Source organism: Pleurodeles waltl, chromosome 4_2, assembly GCF_031143425.1.
Source record: "Pleurodeles waltl isolate 20211129_DDA chromosome 4_2, aPleWal1.hap1.20221129, whole genome shotgun sequence".
NCBI classification, from domain to species: Eukaryota; Metazoa; Chordata; class Amphibia; order Caudata; family Salamandridae; genus Pleurodeles; species Pleurodeles waltl.
Genome location: NC_090443.1, coordinates 567555953 through 567577006, shown reverse-complemented (window position 1 = coordinate 567577006; position 21054 = coordinate 567555953). Strand labels below are relative to the sequence as shown.

Genomic DNA, 21054 nt, shown 5'->3' with positions numbered 1-21054 from the left:
CTCTGGCATTTTCCTATTAGACTGAAGGTTAGGGGAGCTGCTCTTCGAGCCTGATGGGGGCCATGACTGAACCATGAACTCCCCCACCCTCATTGTCCCATTCTAGTCATGGTCTCTTGCAGTATAGGGGTGGTTTTAACGTGTTTGCTAGGGCTGATTTTAGTTTCCAGTCCATCTCTGTCCTTTCCTCAAACCACATGGGAGCGTTAGGCACTTAAGAGAAAATATTAAGAGAAAGACTAGTGATGGGCAAGTGCAATCGGTTTTAAAATGCATACATAAATGTTTTAATTTTTCTATTTCATTGTTTCGAAATTGCTTTACACTTTTTATTTTGTGCAAAATGCTTATGCCGATAGCATTAATAAAATGTTTTAAGCAATGAAACTAATAGCCAAGTAACTTTAAAATGATTTTATTTTCGGCATTTTGTCGAAAAGTTGATGTACGGTTTAGGGTGAATGATTTGAATACAAATTGACACACTAAAAAACAGTTTCATCCTAGGACATTTTGCATTTCAGGTTACACCGGTGCACTGTGTGAGACCGACATAAATGAATGCCTCAGCAGCCCCTGCCTGGCTGGGGGCGAATGCGTGGAGCTGTCGCGGTCAGAGCGCTACGGCAGGATCCCAGAGCTGCCACCGGAATTCAAATACCAGCGAGCAGCGGGTTACGTGTGTCACTGCCGGCCGGGATTTACAGGTACTGCTCCCGCCAAACACGAGGGACATTTGAGTGACAGACCTTTACTGAAATAACTGCGCATTCAATTGTGAGAGAAATAAAAGGTGTTACGGCACAAAAGTCTCCTCTGGTGGCCACTAAAAATGTTGTTTCCAAGCAACATCTTCAGGGTCTCATTTTTGTATATCTAGGATTAAAGAACATTCTATTCTTAACGCAGGTTTTATGGAATCGCTCAGCCGGGCGGTATCACAGAGCGCTCTGCCTTGAAACGACTTTGGAAATGCATTGTGTGCGCTGGCACCTTAGGGCTGCCAAGTCATGAGCTCATGTCACATTTCATGGCACCTTTAAAAGGGTAAATACAAGAAAAAAATTTTAACGCATTATTTTTTGACTGTCGTTCGTCTAGTATAAATATCGTGTCTCGGGGGCAGTCTGAAAGCAAACTTTCTCTGTACTCCAAAATCTGATAGGCCCTTATTACAAGTTAAGCGCTATATTCTGATATCAGCACAAATGCTTCTTCACAGGAATCGGAAAGGAAACGACTCAGCTGTGTGAAAATTATCACACTCTCACTGTTTTCCCTGGGTAGACTCAGGAAGGTCAAAACCATCCAAAATGTATCAATGAAAAAAGCTCTTTAAAACAAAGTTAAACATGCAGAATGTGGGAAAAGCGATTCTACATGCCATGCCTCGTTTTCCTGCTCAAGACTGGTAATAGGAGGTATTTCCCACTCGAAGTAAATACCTCACTCTCGGGTAATGATGTGTACCTCGTGTGGTAAATGTAAGATTGCACGGGCAGTGCAATCTTGCTGGATAGAAATAACTCACACGCAGCCTGGTTGGGGTCTTAAGGGAAAACTGCGTCAGCGCAGCCCCAACTTTATTTCTAGACCTCGGTTTCGCCCTACGTCAGCATGTGCGGAACCTGGTCCCAGTAACAGGAGAGCCCGGGTGGCTCTCTACATCCCTCCCATGTTTTACTTCACACAGAAGGGAAAAGAAGAATGCAAGAAAATTAGAAACACAAAATGAAACAGAACGGATTTGACACAGAACAAATGCAAAGACCCAAAGTCTCAGAAGCAGCACCTTTCAGGGAAGCTGACTGTTCGGCACCGGATTGGGGAGTAGATGATAGTGTCCACCTCGGGGAAGTGACTCAACCGGAGAGTGTTGTACACTGGGCGTCGCTACCTGAGCCCCCTCGGCCTGCACCTCCTCAGCCGGTGACTCAAACAAGAATTCATCACTCTCTGCCTCCTCCTCGGATGAAATCGCAACCCCTGCCTTTCTGAAGTGTGATATATTCCTGGTTACCCTCTGCCGGCCTCAAGCTGCTGTTATCATGGTGCCCCGGACACTGACAACCTGCCACGGTTCAGGCTCAAATGGAGTTTGTAATTTCCCACCTGGCTGGCGATTCTTCACTACAACCACATCTCCTTCCTGCAAACCCCTGTATCGACCTCGCCTCTGTTCAGTGGCTTTCCGATTAGTGCGTTCTCTGCACTGCTGAGTGGCTTCAACATCCAGCTCTGGTGGTGTCCACTGAGGACCAGACGGGATGTAATCCCGCGGCGGAACTTTAAACATAAGGGCAGCCAGGGCACACCCTGTAGTGCTATGAGGGGTCTGGCGATAAGGACTCAAAAAGTCTTGTAGACATTTCTCACTGTCTTCTCTTTGATCAACTCCTATTCTGAGAGCACGGTTTAGAGTTCGCATAAACCTTTCTACATCCCCATTAGCCTGTGGCCAATAGGGCATGACCCTGCGATGACGTATAGCCAAACTATCAAGATACGACTGAAACTCCTGTCCTTGGAAGGGCGGGCCATTATCTGTTCTAACTTCCTCCGGAAGGCCAAACATGGCAAATGTTTTCTGAAGCACCGGCCTCACATTCTCAAATGCCGTGGAAGATACGATGTCAACAACGGGAAACTTGGTGCAAGAGTCAATGATGACAACAGACAGCCGCCCATCCGGAAAACTCCCAAAGTCCATGCTCACTTTTGTCCATGGCTTCACACTAGCTGGCTCAGTGACCACGGGACAGCAGGATAGCTCCCCTGAGGTGATTACACAGGAATGGCATTTTCCCACCAATTCGTCCACTTGACTGTCCATGCCAGGGAACCACACCTTGGCCCACAACCTTGCTAGCTACTCTACTTTGGCCCATAAACTCTGAGGCAGCACAATTCTCCTTCCTCGCAGGATCAGTCCTTGCCCATCTGTAGACAATTCATCTCGCACCCTCCACATTCCTTGCATTGCTGCTTTACATTCATGATTAGCCACGTTAGTCTTTTCCAGGAAGAGCTTCCATTTCCTGTGATCCAGTGCTTCTTTGACCTGGGTGAGCGTTGAATCCCCCTTGGTGGCATCCACAATGTCTCCTACACTCAGGGCATTAGGGCATTCCGCCTTCACCACCATGTTGACAAATATTTCCGTGTTCTCTTCATCTTTCTCTTGGGAGTCATCGGGCGTGGTTAGCGACGGGTGACGAGACAAATAATCCACGGGTTGTTCACTCCTGGGCGGTAGATGACAGTAAACTGGTACGGTTGCAGCAGAACAGTCCATCGTTCTATCCGGGGGGGTGCCAGGCGAGGACAACCTGAAAACAGTGCGACTAAAGGCTTGTGATCGGTCACCACCTGAAATTCTTGGCCATAGAGATACAGGTGAAAATGTTTGCACGCCCACCGAATCGCCAAAGCTTCTCGTTCTATTTGGGCATATCGTGTTTCTACCGACGACAATGCTCTACTGGCATATGCAACCGGAACTCCTGCGGGTTCTGCTCCTGGAGAAGAACAGCACCCAACCCCACTGGACTTGCATCTACCACTACCTCCGTTCGTCGGCGAGGGTTAAAATACGCCATCGTTGACTTGTCCAGTAAAGCAGTCTTGATGTCCGCAAACGCCTTGTCTGCCATCGGGCTCCACTCGCACCGATGTCCCGTTTTCGTGAGCTGCCTGAGAGGTTCTGCCATGGTTGCCAGCTGTGGGATAAACCTTCCACAATAGGTTGCCATACCCAGGAAGCTTCTAACTTCTGTGGTGTTCTTCGGAACTTTGGTGTTTGACGGATAGCATCCGCTTTTCGAGGGTCCACCTGTAGGCCATCCTTTGAAAACACATAGCCAAAAAACTCTACTGACGTCTGATAAAAAGCACACTTTTTCTTGTGGAGTGTTAGTCCAGCCTCTGATAACCTCTGCAGTGTAGCCCTTAGGTGTTGATGGTGTTCTTCTCGGGTTTTGGAGTAGATGAGGATATCGTCGCTCAAATTGATCACCCCCTGCAGTCCTGAGAGCGTCTCCCTAATCACATTTTGGAATACTTCAGCGGCCGAGGATACCCCGAAGCTTAGTCTCTTGTATCGCCTAAGTCCCACATGCGTTGAAAAAGTAGTAATGTTTATACTGTCAGGCTCCAGCTCCAGCTGATGATACCCAGCATTGAGATCTAACTTCGAGAACCACTGGGCACCATTCAGATCCGCTATGATGTCATCCATTGTAGGCGTTATGTGCCGCTCTCTTTTAATGGCCTTATTGGGTAAGCGCATATCGACGCACAAACGGATAGCGCCAGGTTGCTTATGCTTCGGTGCTATTACCAGCGGCGACACTCATGGTGTGGGCCCATCTACCTTCTCAATCACTCCCTGATCTTCCAGCAACTGTAGTTCCTTCTCCACTGCTGGTCATAGGTGAAACGGAACGCGTTTGTGTCTGAGGGCCACAGGCGTAATTCTATGATCTATGTGTAGCTTAACCCTTTTACCTTTGAGTCGCCCCAGGCCTTCAAAGAGCTGCGGAAACTCGTCAACCAAACGTTCAGAGTGGGAGTCATACACTTGTCTAGCAAAGAATACCAATTCGAGCTCTTCCGCAGTATGACAGCCCAACAGTGTGCCTCGATCACCAGCCACCACGTAGAATCTTGCCAGCGTTGATGCTTGCCCACTGGATACCGACACCTCCACAGTGCCACTCAGAGGCAGTGGTTTCCTGCCCCCATAGTTGTAAATTCTAGTGGTAGTTGGGGTAAGCGATGGTGCTGGGGTCAGCTGCCTGAACAGAGTCTCGTCCATCACATTCACTGACGCTCCAGTGTCTATGAGTACTGTTGCCGACCTGCCGTTGATCTGAACGTTGCTCATCGGTGGAGGAAGTTTATTTTGTTGCCTCCCACCGGTGAACGAGATCACAAAGATGTCTTCATCTTCGTCTTCTTCAAAGACTGGGGCCTTCTGAATGGTGGTGTCATCAGAATCATCAACTTCTTTAGTCACACTTCTGACTTTTGTGTCCCTTGCTTTCTGGTTCCCTTGCCATCCTTGGCCAGACCGGCATACTTTTGCAAAGTGGTTATCTTTGCCGCATTTAATGCACGTTTTCCCTTTCTCTGGGCACACCATTGATGGTTTGTGATCATATCCACAGCTTCTACAGGTGCGTGCGTTTTGTCTGCCGGAGTTCACCTTTCGTCCCGGAAGTTGACGAGTTTGGATGGCCTCTATCTGCTCTTCCTTCACCTGGACAGGACGCGTATTTGACGCAGCGGCCAGTGATTGCCCTCTTACTGCCGCCATGGCATCCGCGTGCACTGCTGATAGTTCGTGTGACCGTGCCAAAACCAGGATGTCATCAAGGGGCATGCCTTGCTGGTGTAGAATGAGTTTCCTTAGTGCGTTCGACCGGCATCCTTGAAGGATTTGTGCCCCAATCTCTTCCTGCTGATTAAGGCCTACGCACGAGCTTGCTAGCTTTCTCAGCCGTGCATAGAACATATCCATTGACTCAGCATCCGTTTGCTGAGCCTGCCGAAGTTTGAAGCGTTCAAAGTCTGAGTTCAGCTGTGGGTCGAAATGCTTATTCAGTGCTTCCACTGCTGCATTGAAATCCGCCTTATCACCTGTGTTTGGGAGTGCATCAAACAACTCCTGCAGTTCGTCTCCCCCCATGAGCAACATGAGAGATCTGCGCACGGCCCCATCTGTCTCACGAGTGGCGCAAAAGTAATTTTCTAATCGGTTTAGCCACAGCCGCCATCTTGGGGATGCTGTGGCCGGATCCACCAGTTGGCTGAACGGGGGCAGCGCAGTGACTGAGGAGTGGGCACTTGCTCCTGCTTGCACGGGGAGTTGGGGGTTTTCTTGTGGTGAGGCACTCATGATGCCCCTAGGTATGTGGGCGCTGTTGCTGTTGAGTATTATCTTCCCTGCCTCTTATTTTTTTTCTTTTGTTTTTCAGGGAGTGGCTTTTTTCTTTTTCTTTTGTGTTCCTGCTTCTGTCTTTCCTCTTTGTTTTACCTTGAGTTCACTTCTTTTTTTTCTATTGTTTTTTTTTTCCTTGGGGCTTTTTTTTCTCTCTCTCTGCCCTTCTTCTGGCGGTTTCTTTATCCTGTGTCACATTTAGTCTGTGTTTTCCTTTTTTTCACATAAAAGATTTGTATTTTTATTTTTTCTCTTATTTTATTTCCGTTCGTTTTTTTTTTCTTTCTTTTTTTTTCTTCGCTCTCTCTTTTCTATTAGGGCGCCCTGCACTTTCTCCTTTCTTCTACGGGGCTCCGGTCCCTCTAGCTCTTCAGCTGCGTTCCCCTCACGTGGTTGGGCACCGGGGCGCGCGCGTGTGCAAATGCGCACATCCCGACTCCACAGTGCCGGCCTCGGCAGAAGCGCTGCCTCGCAGCGAGTGCCGGAGGTAAGCTGCCTCCTGGGCTTTGTTTTTTTTATTTTTTATTGCCGCGTGCTGTACGGGCCGCGGCAGGGCTTCCCACTTCTTGTGTGGCGCGGGGCAAGGTTTTCGGGGCGCCGGGGCTTCCTTTTTCCTCGTGGTTGCCGCGCACCTTTCAGGACGCGGCAAGGCTCTGTGGGGGAGTCGGGGCGGCGTACCTCTGAAGTTGGGCGCAGGGCGCCTTTCCCCCGCTCAGTCGGGTTTCGCCAGCCACGCGTCCTCGTGCGCTCTTTGGGAGTCGGTCACGGTTTTGCCTTCTTTTTTTTTTCTTTCTTCTCTTCTTTCTCTACCGTGCACACCCTTATTTAGATGAGACTTGGAGTATTAATCCTGCTCGTCGCCATTGTAAGATTGCACAGGCAGTGCAATCTTGCTGGATAGAAATAACTCACGCAGCCTGGTTGGGGTCTTAAGGGAAAACTGCGTCAGCGCAGCCCCAACTTTATTTCTAGACCTCGGTTCCGCCCTACGTTAGCACATGCGGAACCTGGTCCCAGTAACAGGAGAGTCCGGGTGGCTCTCTACAGTAAATACCCCACCCTAGTCCGACAAACCTGAAATGAGGGCCTTATTTGACATCATACTAGCCTTCCTCCGAGACACCTGCTTGGGTGTCATGGCTTCAGGAGCTATGCTTGCATGAATCTTCTCAGGCTACGTCTTCGGTTCGATAGCGCGGTTCCCAAGATAGTGGCGGGCTACATTGCATCACTGACTGTCATTTTTGACTCTAGAGGTAAAAACGAGCGCAAAATATGCTGGATGTAAATACAATTTGTGCCTGTTAAACATGTTTTTGCACCCGATTAACAAATGTGTTTGAAAACATGGGATTGAAATGTGCAAACGATCTTTGATATTTTGCACGCATTTATATTATATGCATTGCTCTCTGGGTAATTGCTTAGGTAAACCGGGGGTGTGTGTGAAACAGACGCAGATACTATGGGGGACACATTTAGCATTAGCATGCTCGCCATAATGACCGTGTTAGTGTACTACCTTGAAGTAATTGTCAATACTATTTAAAGACGTAGAACTAAAATTGAGATTGGGGATCGTCCATTAATATCATCTATTTCCCGTGCCCCAAAACAGGTGAAAAAAAATGAACATAGCAATCAATTTCACACCAGTTCACAAAGTAATTGCCTATATCCCCCGGGAGAGGTTTGAGCAGGTGATGTGGTCTTGTGCTTTATTCCGCCTACATTATTGTAAAGCTCTCTTGGGCCTGGCATGTCTGTCCATCTCTAAGATGCAAAGGCTTCAGAATATGGGCACTAGACTAGTGAAAGGCCTCAAGAAATGTAGTTGTCTCTCACAGGTGAGATGAAATCTAAACTCACTGCTCTTAAATAAAAGATTCCTCTGGAGGCACTCTGTGTAACCCAGAGAGCGATTCTCAAGACTGGCACGGCCATCCTAGCCCACCCAGTGCCCTCTTACCAGGAACAGGGTATGGGTGCTTCAGTAAGTAGGACTTTGTTTATAAGATAAAGGATTTTGAATCAAACCTTTTCTTAACTAGGAGTAAATGTCATCAGCACAGTGCTCAGCGGAATGTCCTCTTCAGAGGTGAGAACCTGGTAATGCAAAGTAGCTGGGAGCATGGTTCAGCCCTCTCTGAACTTTACTTCAATACTGAGCGAGGTAAAGTATGGGAATGCTGACTAAAAGTGAATTCATCCTACAGATAATACATAATTGGATACAATACGAAAGTGATAAACAGATATGAGAAAGCCGATAGGGGCAAGGGACGAGGCTATGCCAGTAAGCGAGATTATCAGTAGCTAGCGTTTATTCTGAGGTGAACAGAGAAGAAAGAATTAGCAGTAAACTGGTTTTAGTGGGGTTCCTATAAGGACACCAATAAGGACACCCCTAAGTTGAATCTAACAGTGCAAAACAACAAAATAAGAAAGCCACACAAATCAAAAGAAACACAACACCAATTTATGAAAATACCAATATTTTATTAATTTTTAGAGTCCAAGATGAGCAAAATCCACTGGTGAGTTACGGAGATAAGAACTTTTAAAGGTTTATACATTTTTTAATAAACCACAAACAAGTATTGGGCGATCAACAGTTTGTAAACTTTTCATATGATTGTAAAAGTTAGTTTGGCTTCTCTGGCCCTGCATGTGTGACCAAATCCAACAGGACGCAGGCCTGGGGGACCAACAGGGTAGATCTGGACACTTACCTGGCTACCAGAGCTTTTTCCAGTCCAGTTCCAAACTTTACAACAGGACTGCCATAGACTCTAATGGAATAGTCCAGATGCTGGGAATACAGGATGAAAAGATGCTCCAGTTGGTGTGCAGTTGATGGGTGTGCCTTTGTGGTGATTTCTCAATCCATAGGCAATGTGGTACTCTTTTGGCCAGAGAGGATGGGGTCCCATAAAGTCTTTTTAGAGACAGTAAAAGGCCAGCTATAGCTGGGTTACTTTTCTCAGAACACAGCTGTCAGAGCAAAATCCTTTAGTGGAGGCTAGTATCCCAACTTGGGAGACCAATCTGGACTTTGACAACACTCCCAGGTGCACCATTTGGCTGTTAAGGATTGGTCTCTTGGGGGTGCATAGCAGCAGTCAGTGGTGATTCTTCTGAGGTGGCTACCAACTTGCCGCTTTGGGCGTCTTCAGTTTTAATGACCCTGGTGCTGTTCCATGGGGCCAGCCAACTGACCCTGGGAGTCACTACTTTAGCCTGTGGCTGAGGAACACTCTTTCCCCGAGGAAGGAGCCACATCCACAGTCCTAACTTTGTCAGCCCAAGGTGCAGTCCAGCAGACACTGCAGCCTCTTTGTTGCACCCAGGGATGAGCAGGGCAGTCCTTCTTCAGCCATCATTCCAGCTCGGAGTTTCAGGGTACCATATTTATCCAAGAAAGTGCCCAAGTGGTCACTTGCCAAAGACCTACCAGATCCCCTCCCTCTTGGTGATGATTTCCTACTTAATAATATACAGTTCCCTGCCATAGGGCTATATAGGCCTTCTTTAGGGGAGACTTCAATATATTGTTTAGGAAAGTGGTCCTTTGCCATTAGTTTAAAAGGTGCACTAGCAATGTGACCAATTCTCTTTCAGTCTGCAGTGGCAGGCTGGGAGCAATTTTGTCATTTTGAACATTGTTACACCGAGGGTGTTACAAACCGTGCTGGAGCCCTTAGTGGACACTTTGTCTTACATGCCCTTGGTACCCTATACCGGGGACATATAAGTAAGACTGTACTTGGCAATTGGGGATAGCTAATTTGACATACCCTTTTCAGGGGTTATAACACTGGCACTGAGGACTGGTTAGCAGGCCTCAGTGCACTCTTAGTCAAAAAAACAGCAGGTAGTAGTACAAATGGGGCAAAAAGTGGAGGGAAACTTCCAAAAAGTTTGTTTCACTGTTCCTGAGCAGAAATCCAATTGGATGTACCAGAGTTAAATGTCAAGAGATATGGGGTTTTCTTTGGATGGGAAGTTTTTAGTTACGTTTGCCAGGAGAAGTATGATTGTGAAAGGCTAGTGATTTAGTTAAGTTGTTGTATTCAAGAGAGGAGCTGTCTTAAAAACGGATTATTAATCAGCTTTATGGTCTGGGAGTAAGGTTTCTTGATGAAGTGCATGATTGCTGATGTTGAGCTAATATTTTCTAGTAGATTGTGAGAGCAGCTTGGGAAACAGGTAAAATGCAGAAAAAGTAAAGTATGGTCAAACACAAAATCAATATTAATATACGAGAAAGGTATTGTCTTTAGAAAACAATACGATAAAAAAAACAAAAAACAGTTACTAACAAAACACATGTTGGCTACAGTAATTTGTATAATTAATAATTGAACAACTATGTTCTGTGTATTGAGATTATCATTGTGTTATCACTGTGTTAGATTGAGGAATGCTGATTTCCATAAACTAGATAAATAATTGGTGTCTTCAACTTTCTTTTGTATTTTCAAACACTACAGTGCTAAAGTTGCAGTCTCCTCAGCAAAATCTCTGTAAAGCACCAGTGATTCATTTCTATTTAAGCAGACATTTATTTAACAGTGTTGTGAGAAACAATCCAACATTTACTTTGCACATTTGATGGTGTAATGATTCGTTGAATACTCTTTCTGTTCCGTACTTTAATTTCATGAATCACAGCTGGAAGGCTCTATGTAAATTGGAGAGCAGCTTAGCAAGTGGATAAAACAGATTGAAATAATATGATTGGAAAACATTTTGATAAGGATATGTAGGTAAGAACTTAATTTATGTTTGAAAATACTAAGGGAATAATTGACCCACAGAAAAGTGGGATAAAAGCAGAACCACAACCTTTTGGTCAAGTAGAAAAAAAGGAACAGAAAACAAGTAATCTGTTTTCTGTGAAGGCTCATTTGAGCCAGGTTAAGGGATAATGTGCAAAATCAAGTCAAAAGTTGATGCAAGTTCAGTTAAACAGAAAGTGGGGAATATACATTTAAGAATTTGGGACAAATAATCACCTTTGTTAGAATAGATGAACCAGTTGAGTCCTCATTTTACCCTTTTCCAAATGCTACAGCTAAAGCAATCTGGGAAATTGCATTTATGTGTCAACTTGATTACTCACAAAAATGTTTTAGTACATTGTCTTATCCTACAGCAATACAGGAAACGCTGACCAGGCCGAGTGGGGGCAAGATATTTATTTAAGTCTGATTTAAGAAATATTTATAATCAAGTCAAACTTCCTCCGCAGTCTCGACTTTGGGAACATCCATATTTTTTGGGCTGAACATTGTAGCATCATATACTATCGTTTGGGTTTATGTCAGCCACCACAATGTTGATAAATTCCATACACATTTTGTTCAATACAATTAAAGGAGTTGCTTTTTTCAGAGGACTTCTTGATCATTGCAGAGCCTGTTGCCATAATGTAACTTTCAAGAGCATGCAGCAAATGCTGAGGATGACATTATCAATCAATCAGTGTTTATATAGCGCAACTACTCACTCACAAGGGTCTCAAGGTGCCAGGGGGGGCATGTAGCATCAGCAGTGAGGTGCTTCTTCAAAAAGCCATGTCTTCAGCTCCTTCGTGACGTTGAGGAGGGGGGTGGTCTGTCTGATGTGGAGCGGAAGGGCGTTGCAGGCAGTGGCTGCAAGGTGGGAGAAGGAGCATCCCCCTGTTCTTGTTTTCCTGATGTGGAGTACTTCGGTGATAGAGAGCTGGGCTGAGCGTAGGGTCCTGTGGGGTACGTGGAAGTTTAGTCACCTGTCCAGGTAGGCTGGTCCAGTGTTATGGAGTGCTCTGTGTGCATGGGCGAGGATCTTGAAGGTGATTATTTTTTCTATGGGGAGCGAGCGTAGTGTGTGCAGGTGTTGCAAGGTGTGGCAGTGTTGGGGCAGGTCTAGGACCATTGTGGCGATGGCATTCTGGATATTCTGTAGTTTGCAGGTGAGTTTTTTGTTGATACCGGCATAGAGCGCATTGCCGTAGTCCAGTCTGCTGGTAATGACTGCATGTGTGATGGTCTTTCTGTGTTCGAAGGGGATCCATTTGGAGGTTTTGCGTAGGAGGTGGAGGATATGGAAGCAGGTGGAACTGACTGAGTTGATCTGGCGGTCCATGTTGAGTTTGGAGTCCAGGGTGATACCGAGGTTGCGGGCTTGGTATGTGGGGGTGGGTGGGCCTCCAAGGGTGGGTGGCCACCAGGAGTCGTTTCCACACGTCGGGTTGAGGGCCCATGATGAGTACTTCTGTCTTGTTCGCGTTGAGTTGAAGGCAGCTGCTTTTCATCCAGTTGGTAACTACTCCCATGCTTTCGCGGATGTTGTGTTTGGCTCTGTTGGGTTCGTTGGACAGGAAGAGGATGAGTTGGGTGTCGTCGGTGTAGGAGATTATATTGATTCCATAGCCTCTGAAGATGATGGCCAGAGGTGCCATGTAGATGTTAAACAGCGTGGGGCTGAGGGAAGATCCCTGGGGAACTCCGCAGGTGGTGGGTGTGGGGGTCCGAGAGGAAAGTGGCGAGTCTCACCCGTTGAGTTTTGCCTGAGAGGAAGGATTGGATCCAGTTGAGGGCCTTGCCGCTGATGCCGGCTTTGTGAAGTCTACGTATCAGGGTGTGGTGGGAGACTGGGTCGAAGGCCACCAAGAGGTCCAGCAGGATGAGTGCAGCAGTCTCTCTCCTTTGCCCAGCAGGAAGCGGATGTCGTCTGTTGTGGTCAGGAGGGCTGTTTCGGTGCTATGTTTTTTTCTGAATCCGGATTGGGAGGTGTCAAGGATGTTGTGCTCTTTGATAAAGCTGGCGAGTTGGCTGTTGATGGCTTTCTCGATTACTTTCACTGGGAATGGGAGCAGGGAGATGGGCCTGAAACTCTTGAGGTCGGTGGGGTCTGATGAGGGTTTCTTGTGGAGGGGGTTGATCTTGGCGTGTTTCCAGTCACCGGGGAAGGCGGCAGCAGCAAGGGAGCAGTTGATGGTGAGGCAGAGTTTGGGGGCGATGGTGTTAGCGGCTCTGTTGAAGATGTGGTGAGAGCATGGGTCTGTGGGGGCCGCAGAGTGTACGGACTTCATTGACTTCAGTGTATCTTCTGTGGTGAGGGGGGTCCAGTTGGTGATCATTGGTTTCGGGATTCGGTGGAAAGGGTTCTGCGTGTAGGTTGTTCTTGTTGAAGCTATCATAGATGGTCTTGATTTTGTGCTGGAAGTAAGTGTTGAGTCTGTCACAGAGGTCCTGTAAGGGTGGGATGTCCGTTGTTTCACTGTTGGGTTGGGCAAACTCCTTGATGATGCTGGAGAGTTCCTTGCTGTTGTGTGCATGTGTGTGAGAAGGTTCTGTCTTGTATAGCTTTCTTTGTGGTGTTTCTGATGAGTTGGTGGTGAATGGTGGTGGCGGTTCTGAAGTTCTTAAGGGCTTCTGTGGATTTGGTGTTTCTCCAGATTTTTTTTGAGGCTTCGACAGGTGCGTCTGGATTCTCGGAGCTCTGCAGTGAACCAGCTGGCTTTCTTGGTGTGGGTGCTGTTGATTTTATTGAGGGAGGCTAGGGTGTTGGACCGTTTGTGAAAAGTGCGTGCTGCAGTGTTCAGGCTGTCATTGTGTGTGATGGAGGAGGCGGAGTTGGCGAGGGTGACAGTGAGCTGGTCGTTGGTGATTCTTGCCCAGCTTCTATGGGATGGTTGGTGCTGGGATCTGATGATGGTGGGTGTGTTGAAGGTGAAATGGATGCATCAATAGTCTGTCCATGGAAGTTTGGAGGTGTGGCTGAAGGTCACGGAGGTTCCTGTTGTGAATATGGGGTCGAGGGTGTATCCTGCTGAGTGCGTTGGTTCCGTCACGATCTGTCGGAGCCCTATGTTGTGGAGGTTGTCTAGGAGGGATGCGGTGTTGGTGTCTTATAGGTTGTTGAGGTCAAAGTTGAGGTCTCCTAGCAGGGTGTAGTTGGTGGCTGTGATGGCTTGTGCGATGATGCAGTCAGTGATGGAGTTGGCGAAGGGTGCGTGGGGTCCAGGTGGGCGGTAGATGAGGGTTCCCCTGAGGGTGGATGTCGGGCTGGTCTGTAGTTTGAAATGAAGGTGTTCCATCAGGCTTGAGGAGTCTTCAAGGTGTGTGCTCATATGGATGTTGGGCTTGTGGACGATTACCCCTCCAGAGTGGCTGGACAGTCTTTCCGGGTGATCTTGTATCCCTCGGGAATGGCGATGCCAATGTCCGGGCCTGAGGTGGTATCGGTCCAGGTCTCGGTGAGGAAGGTGACATCCGGGGTGGTGCTGTCAAGGAGGTCCCAGATTTCGGTGGGGTGTTTGTGGAGGGGGCGTATGTTGAGGAGGATACATTTCAGTGTCTTCGGTGTGATGCTGTAGGTGGGTTGTGCCGGGTCCAAGGTCTTGGTGGTGGTATAGGATTGGCGGCAGTGGAGGCAGCTGAAGGATCCATGGGTGTCGGCTGGTGATGCCTGCTTACAGTTGTTGTGTCCTGGGTTGAGTGCGATGAGTGCTGCTGGCTTGTAGAGGTGGCGGCTGGCAGGTCCATGGGTCGTGGATGAACGCTATTAATTTCGGAAGGGGGAAGGAGAGGACAGCTGGGAGGCGGGCACGGGAAAACGGCGTGAAAAAGGTGGGCGTGGCTGCAGGGGCAGTAGGGGCCAACAGATGGAAAGAGAAGAGAGAGAGAGAGAAGCGAGAATGAGAGGAAAAATAGAGAATGCGAGAAAAAGAGGAAAATGATTTTAAAAAAAGCACAGAAATTAAAAAGGCACAATACAGAAAAAGAGGCTGAGGGCAGCCTAGCAGAAGAGGAGAGCTCTCCCACTAGACACCAGGGATGAGGTGCAAGCCAGAGTCTGCGGGTGGGGCAGGCCTCTAACTTCTGACCGGGGTCAGAGTTCAAAACAGACAGGCTGCACTCACTGGTGTAGCCACGTGGAGCTCCCATTATGGTAGGATGGATGCAGATTCCTCATGGAAGAGGTGGAATATTTAGAGCACAGTTAAACGCCAAATTGAAATTTGTCTTGAAAGAAGCTTGTTTGATGCTGTTAAAAATGTGTCTCACATTTAGGACAGACAACAGCTACTTTTGTTGGGGCTCTACAGTATAAGTGCTCTGCTTGGCGTTATCAATCTTTTATCAGTATGGAACGACTAATTATTTTACTTAGAAAGAGTCAGTGTTTGGTTGGTGTCCACTACAAAAGTGGAAATTTGATATTGTGAGACATATATAACTTATACATAAGACTTCATAATTCTCTTAATAAATATACTGCCTGTCCCTAGTTGCTTTCAAAGCTAGTCTTCCCAGTCTTGTAAACAATAGTAACCTGGAGATGTGGCACCCCCTTCATACTGATGGAGACAGACTGAGCCAATCTTGCCCAGGGATGTTAACACCATGAGTGTTAGAGAGGTGATAGTCTGCATTTTTCTGCTTTAGGATAGTGGTGTTTTTGTATGCAAACCGGAAGGTCAGGACTTTTTAGACTAGACAACCAAATGTGATCTATGTTCCTTCTCATAAAAAATAGACTATGGGTACCGCCTTATTTCCAGCTCATGAGCCATTTGGTAAAACAGAACATTAACACGTTATGGGTAGAACCTCTTGGGGTATATGCCTAATTTTTTCCAATGAAGTTATAGCTTGCATTGTTTGGATGTCTTCCATAAACGTTTGTATCAAAGCGTGGAAAAATGGGATGTGTGAATAGCCAATTGCTTTAATCCATAACATGAGAAGTAAAAACATATACATCACTCAATTAGGCAACATTTAAAAAGTAAAAAGTTTCAAAAGTAGTGCTAGTTGTACTATTATGTAACAGTGTTACATTAGAATGCAATGTTCAGTAGACCTACAGACATTTCCTGGAGACTTAGCAAGAGGAGTAACTCTTCCATTGTTCTCAGGTCTAGCCCTTGTTAAGATAAATTGCTGTATCTCAGACTTGTATCTCAGATCTGTGAATTAAGATTAGCATCCAGATTATCAATCACATAACAATATCAGGCTCATCTAGATTCAGCTAGATAAGACTTTGCAATTCCAGAGAAGCAACATATTATTAACTACATGATGGTGATTACGAATGCTTGGTGAAGTGTGGTGACCCTAGAGAACTAGATCAGGGGATTGAAAGAGATCACAGCTTCTTGGTTTGTTAAATGTTTATTTGGAACACAGAGGACATGTTGTCTTAGCCTAGTATCAACATGCATGAAGTAGAATTACTGTAGAATATTTGTTGAAAATGGCAAATCAAATGGAGCTACATGAGGATACTATTTGAAATACAATCACCCATTTTGAATTAATATTAAACAAAGATAAATGTCTGTGACCATGGAATTGTATAATTTAGGTTTCCCCTTCCAGACAGCTTTTATCTGTCTGTAAAGCACCTCTTGTGGATCATACCAAAAACTGATAGTAGATTTAGAGCCCACCCATAGCTTTGCATTGGTTGGATTTATTGTCACTCTCATTTGCTTGCTTCTTATTTAATGACTTGAGCTATTGTTCTTGTGTTTGCCCCTTCACTGGAGCATACCCTCTTCTCTTTACCACACTTTTAGTTGGATGACTTCCACTGCTCACAACCAGGGAATTACATTGTTTTCTTTCTTTCAGCACTCCCTCATTGTACACGTTCTTTCTAGCTCTTTCCCTAGTCTCTCCCCCAAACATCCACTGCTCATGCACTCCAGTTCGTACCCCCATCCTTCCTCAAGCTCGTCCACTGCTTACCCCAAAACCTCACTGGTTTTTCCTTTTTATTTATTTGCTGTCCTTCCCTGAGCCCGGTCGCAAGTGCTTCTATTGCTTCCTTGTCCCCACCCTCTCCAATGTGGCTCTATGTATGTCTTGGAGTCTTGCAGTCCATTACATTTCATTTCTAAATTTATGTTTTTTTATTTCCCAATTAAAATGGCATCCATTTGCATACATCATCACACATTTTTCTTTTTTTTTTGTCGATGCTACACTGAATCGGCAAAAAAACATTGGCAAGACCTATAGGTAAAAAGGCATTACCTACTGGCTTTGCCAATTTTGGTTGTGCTTTGATTCCAAAACACAAGCTGTTACAAAGAGACATTCCCTTCTCCTTTGCCAAATTAATTGACCTATCTGCAATGTTTGCCAAATACTGGAACTTAGAATTTACCTAATCAACAGCTGAGAAAATGGAGGTTTCTGAACTTACCAGCATGTCTGCTCCCAAACCTAAGGTAGTGAGATCGCATCAGCTTATCTTCACCGTCACTTCACCTGCTTCCAGTCATTGGCAAATTACCCTCACATCTGCCTTTCTTGCACACAAATCTTTTCAGTGTCATCTCCTATACTGCTCACATACCATTATTAGACCCCCACATTGAGCATTATTTGCTAATCTATTGTGCAAACAGGTTCTCCCTGGTAGTAGTTCAATTTCGGAGGATTATCCAGACAAAGAAGGACACTTCCTATCCTTGGAAAGACATTTCTGCAATGAATGGCCAGTGAGTAATGTCTTGTGTTCTTTGGTATACCCCTCAAAACACGACTTCCCAGCCGTGGTTTTTAATTTTGCCATACGGAGTCTAACATCTTACAACTGTTGCTTTGTATTGCTTGTTCATGTGGATGCTTTAATGCTACCTTTCCACCAAAAAAATCCATCAAACTCTTAACTCATTTACTCTATAATTTAACAACAGTTGTGAAATGAAGAATGTGATCCAAGTATGGGAGAACATCTCTACATATTATTGATGTGCAATTCACCTGAATAATGGCACATTCAATTAGATTGTCACGTTCAATTTTATAATTATTGTAATTGTATTTGTATTAATATAGCACTTATTCCTGGTGAGGCATCAAAGTACTTTCTAGTGAGTAGCACGCTACTCTGGAACCCACAATGGTTTAGTGGTGGATTAGTATAGGGAAATACAGTATGAGTTAATCTTAGCGGTGGACTTGTGCATATGTTAGTTGGAGTGAACAGGATAATGGAGGGATAGAAGAGGGAAGAGTCTAGAAAGTGTTATCTGGGAGATCATAATAGTAAGATGAGGTTTGGGATGAGTAAAAGGAGAGATGGAGGAGAGATACATGAAGGAAGAATTTAGAAAGAGTTGTTTTGGGAGATCATGGTAGTAAAATGAGGTTTGTGGTGATCCAAGGAGGGATAGAGAAGAGTCTAAAAAGGGTTATTTTGGATATCATAGTATCATAGTAGTAGAATGATGTTTGGGATGAGTCAAAGAGTGGAGCTAGAGGATATTTTGAGAACGGTATAGGGTGCGACATAGAGTAGTGCATTGGAGAGAGTCAAAGATTTTTTTCTCTTTTACAGTGCAAGTAAATTAATGAATCTATAGATATAAAAGTACATAGACCGGGTATACATGTATAAGAAAGATAATACATCCAGATTTAAAGCTGTATTTGATAAAATCAGACTTTCATCTGTTGCTTTACTTTAAGCTTATGTATGTGTGCATTTCTATAACTATTTTTTATATTTGTTTCAATATTTCAATAGTGATGTACTTGTAGATAAAATAGTTATGGTAATATTTAAATATTGTGATAGATAAATAAAACAGAGACCTATAAGCATCTAATCAAATAACAAATAAAAACTATGCAGTGACCTATAGACATATTAAGTATAGAATATATATATATATATATATACATATATATATATATATATATATATATATATATATATGAGAAAACAAACTGGTCCTGCTTCTGGCGCGCTCTTTCATGTTGGTGCAGGTGTGAGGAATGGACCATTTCCTCTCATGAATCCAAAAACAAACAGTTGCAAGCAACTTCACCACCGCACTCCAGGAGGAAATTATTTATTTTTATTGCAGTCAGGATTAAATCACCATCCTTCACCACTGACGCGTTTCGAGCTACTAGTCTTGATCACAGTAACTTAGTCCTATCTCCATGTCCCCTATTTATAGTGTCTCTCCTATGACCCCTATTGGTGCATTGTGGGACATGTAGTCTATTAAAAATAAATTAAATGTTGTTCATTAAAAACCAAGCTCCCCACCACCACAGAACGTGCCCAACGCTACACAAATTGTCTAAATTAATATGTGCAAAGAATATCACTATTCACAACAATCATTATGTCCATTTCTATTCTGTTGGTACTATTAACCTTGCTTAATGCAATTACCTCTTTGATTGCTATTTGTTCCTGATAATAGATTGGTGCACTTATCTATTATTGTTTTCATACTTTCTCATATACATCCTAAATTTACCTCATTTTCTCCTTGATATTTATCTATAAATGTCCTCTATCCACACATCCACAGGTAATCTTATCTAATAACTGTTAGCAAGAGCGTTATATATCCTCAACCTGCAGATGATAATTCAATTCTTCATCCTCATTCAGACCCCTCGGGCTTTTGGTTTTGAGCAATGAAAAGGGAAGGAGATAGAGAGTTACAACTAAGACGTTTGGAGTCACGGTTCATAATACAGCTCAAACCAAAAGCCCGAGGGGTCTGAATGGGGATGAAGAATTGCATTATCATCTGTAGGTTGAAGATATATAACGTTCTTGCTAACAGTTATTACATAAGACAAGACAATTTAGTGAGTGAAACGGACCTACCATATCAACCCCCAATTTACGCCAAGGACCAGCAGGAAACAATATGGGCATTAGGGGTGGTGTCACAGGTTTCAAACACTTGTCAGAGTTGGAACACACTACACAATTCCTTACTAATTGATCGATTTCATTGTCCATGCGAGGCCACCAAAAGCTGTCTCTCACTCGTCTTTTTGTCAATGTGGCCCCCAAATGACCATCATGCGCTTTCTTCAATAGAGAACACCTCAACCCCTCCGGGGGAATTAATTTGTCGTTCCTCAAAAGAATACCATCCTCAATTGTCAACTCATCAGAAACCTTCCAAAATGGCTGAATGGCCGACGTCAAGTCCCTCTCATACGGCCAACCCTCCACTATACACTTCATAACTGTGCACAAGTCAATATCATCAGCCATCTTCTCCTTCCACTCTGACTCAGAACATACACACACTTGTTCAACCTCAACTGCTGCAATCATACAACATTCGTCATCCACAAAATCATCAACCATCGGGTTACATTGACTGGGAAATCTTGACAGAAAATCTGCCCTCACGTTACGCCCCCCAGGTATATGCATCACTTCAAAATCATACTGCATCAATATCGCTACCAATCTAGCAATTCTGGGTGTACCTGTTTTGTCATTAGTCCCTTTCAAAATTGAGACTAACGGTTTATGATCTGTTTTTAACAAAAAATGTCTCCCCCACACATAACACCTGAATTTTTCAATGGCCCAAACACAAGCCAACAGTTCCTTTTCGATAACAGAATAATGCACTTCTGGTGTTCTTAATACTCTAGAGGCAAAACCAATGGTGTTTTCAACACCATCAATCATTTGGGTCAACACTGCACCCAAACCAACATTGCTGGCATCCACCGTAAGACAACATTTAACCCGTGGATCATACGGTTTCAGCACCTTAGCCTGTGTCAACAGGATCTTGATGTCCTCAAACGCTTTATCACATTCTGAACACCACACAAAACTGGTCTTGTCTTTCAATAAATTGGATAAAACTCTCACTTGACTCGCATACTCCGGTATAAACCGAGAGTAAAACTCACACATACCCAAAAACGCTATAACTCCAGCCTTGTCTGGAGGCTGAGGAGCGGCTGAGATCGCATCAATCAAACTGGGTTTGGGACTAACACCCTCCTGACTAATTACATGACCCAAATACTCAACTGACGACTTCATGAAATGACATTTCTCTCTCCTAAGAACCACGCCATGAGTCATAAATTTCTGTAAAACCTGTCGTAAAACATTGTCATGCACTTGCTGGTCAGGTGCATAAATTAATACGTCATCCTGGAAAACCACCACGTTGGAAATCCCCTTTAACAATGTACACATGATTCTTTGAAACACCGAAGCCGCCGATGCCAGCACAAATGGCTTACGGCAAAAATGGAAAACACCAAAAAGCGACACGAATGCTGTTAAAAACCTGGACTCCAGATCAAGTTGTA

General features: G+C 44.8%; 1 protein-coding gene across 1 annotated transcript in view; it reads left to right on the top strand.

The window, feature by feature from the left end:
- Window positions 1–21054, top strand: part of CRB1 (crumbs cell polarity complex component 1) — an 829565-nt gene that overhangs the window by 416427 nt on the left and 392084 nt on the right. The window contains exon 5 of the mRNA XM_069232126.1: window positions 525–707. Within this exon, the coding sequence (XP_069088227.1) occupies window positions 525–707 (183 nt within the window). The remainder of the gene's footprint in view (window positions 1–524; window positions 708–21054) is intronic.